Source organism: Poecilia formosa, unplaced genomic scaffold, assembly GCF_000485575.1.
Source record: "Poecilia formosa unplaced genomic scaffold, Poecilia_formosa-5.1.2 Scaffold425, whole genome shotgun sequence".
In the NCBI taxonomy this organism is placed as follows: domain Eukaryota; kingdom Metazoa; phylum Chordata; class Actinopteri; order Cyprinodontiformes; family Poeciliidae; genus Poecilia; species Poecilia formosa.
The window spans coordinates 404,712-407,297 of NW_006800364.1; the positions used below are offsets into that span (position 1 = coordinate 404,712).

General features: G+C 39.6%; 1 protein-coding gene across 1 annotated transcript in view; it reads left to right on the plus strand.

Moving 5' to 3' along the window:
• The window catches only part of ascc3 (activating signal cointegrator 1 complex subunit 3), a 376,011-nt gene that overhangs the window by 366,916 nt on the left and 6,509 nt on the right, over window positions 1-2,586 (plus strand). Inside the window, exons 40-41 of the mRNA XM_007577033.2 lie at window positions 1,507-1,713; window positions 2,183-2,358. Of these exons, the coding sequence (XP_007577095.1) occupies window positions 1,507-1,713; window positions 2,183-2,358 (383 nt within the window). The remainder of the gene's footprint in view (window positions 1-1,506; window positions 1,714-2,182; window positions 2,359-2,586) is intronic.

Consider the following 2,586-nt stretch of genomic DNA (forward strand, 5'->3'; position numbering starts at 1 on the left):
TCATCTCACATATTCACATATGAAAACATAAAAAATAAAAGAAAGGAGTTGACTGAAGTGTTGTTGGGCTCTGATCCAGTTTTTTTTTTTTTTTTACTGAATATCTCCTTTGGAAGTCCTTGGGGGTCACAGTGCATTCCTTCTGACCTTCTGTTCCAGAGTGAGCTAGAGGAGTGTTTTCCAACCACTGTGCCGCAGCACACTAGTGTACCATGAGTGATCGTCATGTGTGCCGTGGAAATTATCCAATTTCACCTAACGTATTTTCCGGACTATAAGCTGCTACTTTTTTCCTACACTTTGAACATGCAGCTTTTCTGTGGATTTTTCTTCAACCACCAGGGGGCTCTTTCGCAGGAAGTGAATCATTGGAAGTCAGAATTGGAAATCAAAGAAGAACGCGCTAATTTTCATTTAGAACAAGCACATGCTAGCAGCAGGCAGGACGGAGAAATGTTTTCAAACTCATATGATGCAGCTTCTAAGTTGAGGAGTTTCGATCTGGCAGTACAGGAGGGAAATAAAGGCGCTGCACGTAAACTCGGCATGAACAAAACCGGATTTGGAGACGGAGAACTGCATCATTATTAGCAGTTATTAATTATGCAATTAGGACGCAGCCCTCTGCTGCCCTCTGCTGGGTCCTTATGGAAAACCGAGAGCGGCAGAGATTCCAGCAGTCTGTCGCCCGGTGCGGCTGATTTATGTAAGTTTCCAGGGGCGGATGTGGGGGGTTTCAAACAAATTTGAAGGTACGGTTAGTATGGTGCGCTCATAGTCCGGAAAATACGATAACTGGTCTTAAAAGATTTTTTGAAAACGAATTAATTATCTGCAAATAATGCCGTCTTTGAGTGTCTTTGCTGTAGTAGTGACTAGTGGCGTAATCATGTAATTTTATTATCACTAGATGGCAGTAGGTACAGAACATTTTACATTAAAACAAGAGAATTAGTGATACATGAATGTTACTACATTCATGCATCACACATGACTGTGTGATGCATGAATGTATCACTAATACATTCATGCAAAAAAAATTGCAGTTTTTTTTTCAACTGCAATTTGAAAAAAAAAAGTAAAATATGACAAAAATATTTTTTTGTGTTTATTTGATTCCTATTCAAGGCACTTTGATAATAATGACAATATATGTAATATAGGCGACTACAGAGTATCTTTGTTTACATTTTTGGTTGGTGGTGTGCCTTGTGATTTTTTCAATTAAAACAATGTGCCTTGGCTCAAAATAGGTTGAAAAACACTGTGTATCCCTTGAGAGAGAACTGATATCAGGATTTCCCTCCTGATAACCTTTGTCACCCAATAAGTGGGAGATGATGTACATAGATGGATAAATAAATAGTGACTAAAATCATTTGCCTTTTCTCCATTTTTTTTCTTTTTTACCCCAGCAAGTTAATTTTGAACAGTGTAACTTCAGCTTGACTTAACTTGCAGTGTCTACTATCATTCCTGTCTTTCCACCTTTCTGCCTGCTGCCAGGCATGGTCCTTCCTGAGCCACCTCCCAGTGCTGGAGGTCCAGATGAGTGTGAAGGGATGGTGGGAGCAGAGCCAGGAGCAGATGGAGCGCCCTCTCACTGGAAGGGGCACTAACTTGAGAGAGGAGAGCAGATGGCTAGATGTCCATGCTGACCAGGAGTACGTTCTACAGGTGTCACTACGTCGACTCAATCTGGGTCAGCACAGGGTAAGTGTCATGTTTTATCAGAGAGATGTAGTATAGAAATTCAAACATCTACCTTTGAAAGAGTGACATAGTTCAACATGTTTTGACATTACATTGTTTTTGGTTTAAGTCACAAGTGCTGTGACACTCTTTGAGAGCAACAACTATAACAGTGCTCAGAAAGTTTAACTTATGATAAAAAAAAGAAAGCCCACCTTCTGTCAGATTGAAGGTTTTAACTAATAAATGTTATTTTATTAATCAAGTTCAACCTTGTCTTCACATAATCCACATAATCCTTACTGCCTTTATGTATTTAAAAAAAGTAAAATCTAAAAGTGAAAGTTAGTGGAAAAAATTTACAAGTCTACAAATTCCTAAATACGAACAAATAATTTAAAAACCTGCAATTTAAAAGGATATAGTTTCATTTTTTCTAAAACTGCATGTAAAATCATGAGTAAAGGTGAGACATTTTTGTATATTACAGAGGAAGCAGGAAAGTAAGGCCCAGGCTCCCAGGTTCCCTAAAGCAAAGGACGAGGGATGGTTCCTCATCATGGGGGAAGTGGATCGCAAGGAGCTGCTGGCTGTCAAACGGGTCGGATACGTCCGGAACCATACCACTGTGTCTGTAGCCTTCTACACCCCAGAGAAGACTGGAAAGTAAGATTTTGATCCATACCGACCTCAGGTGGTGAATATGGGACTGAACATCATTCACCCTGGTGCACAATACAGCTGGAGGGCTGTGTGCTTAGCCCGGTTCTTTTTACACTGTTCACCCATGACTGTGTAGCCATCCACACCTTTAACCACTGTGGGTAACTTCCAGTTTTGAAACTTAGAATTTTATGTTTTGTTATGACAACTGGTAAAAAAATAAAAATAAAA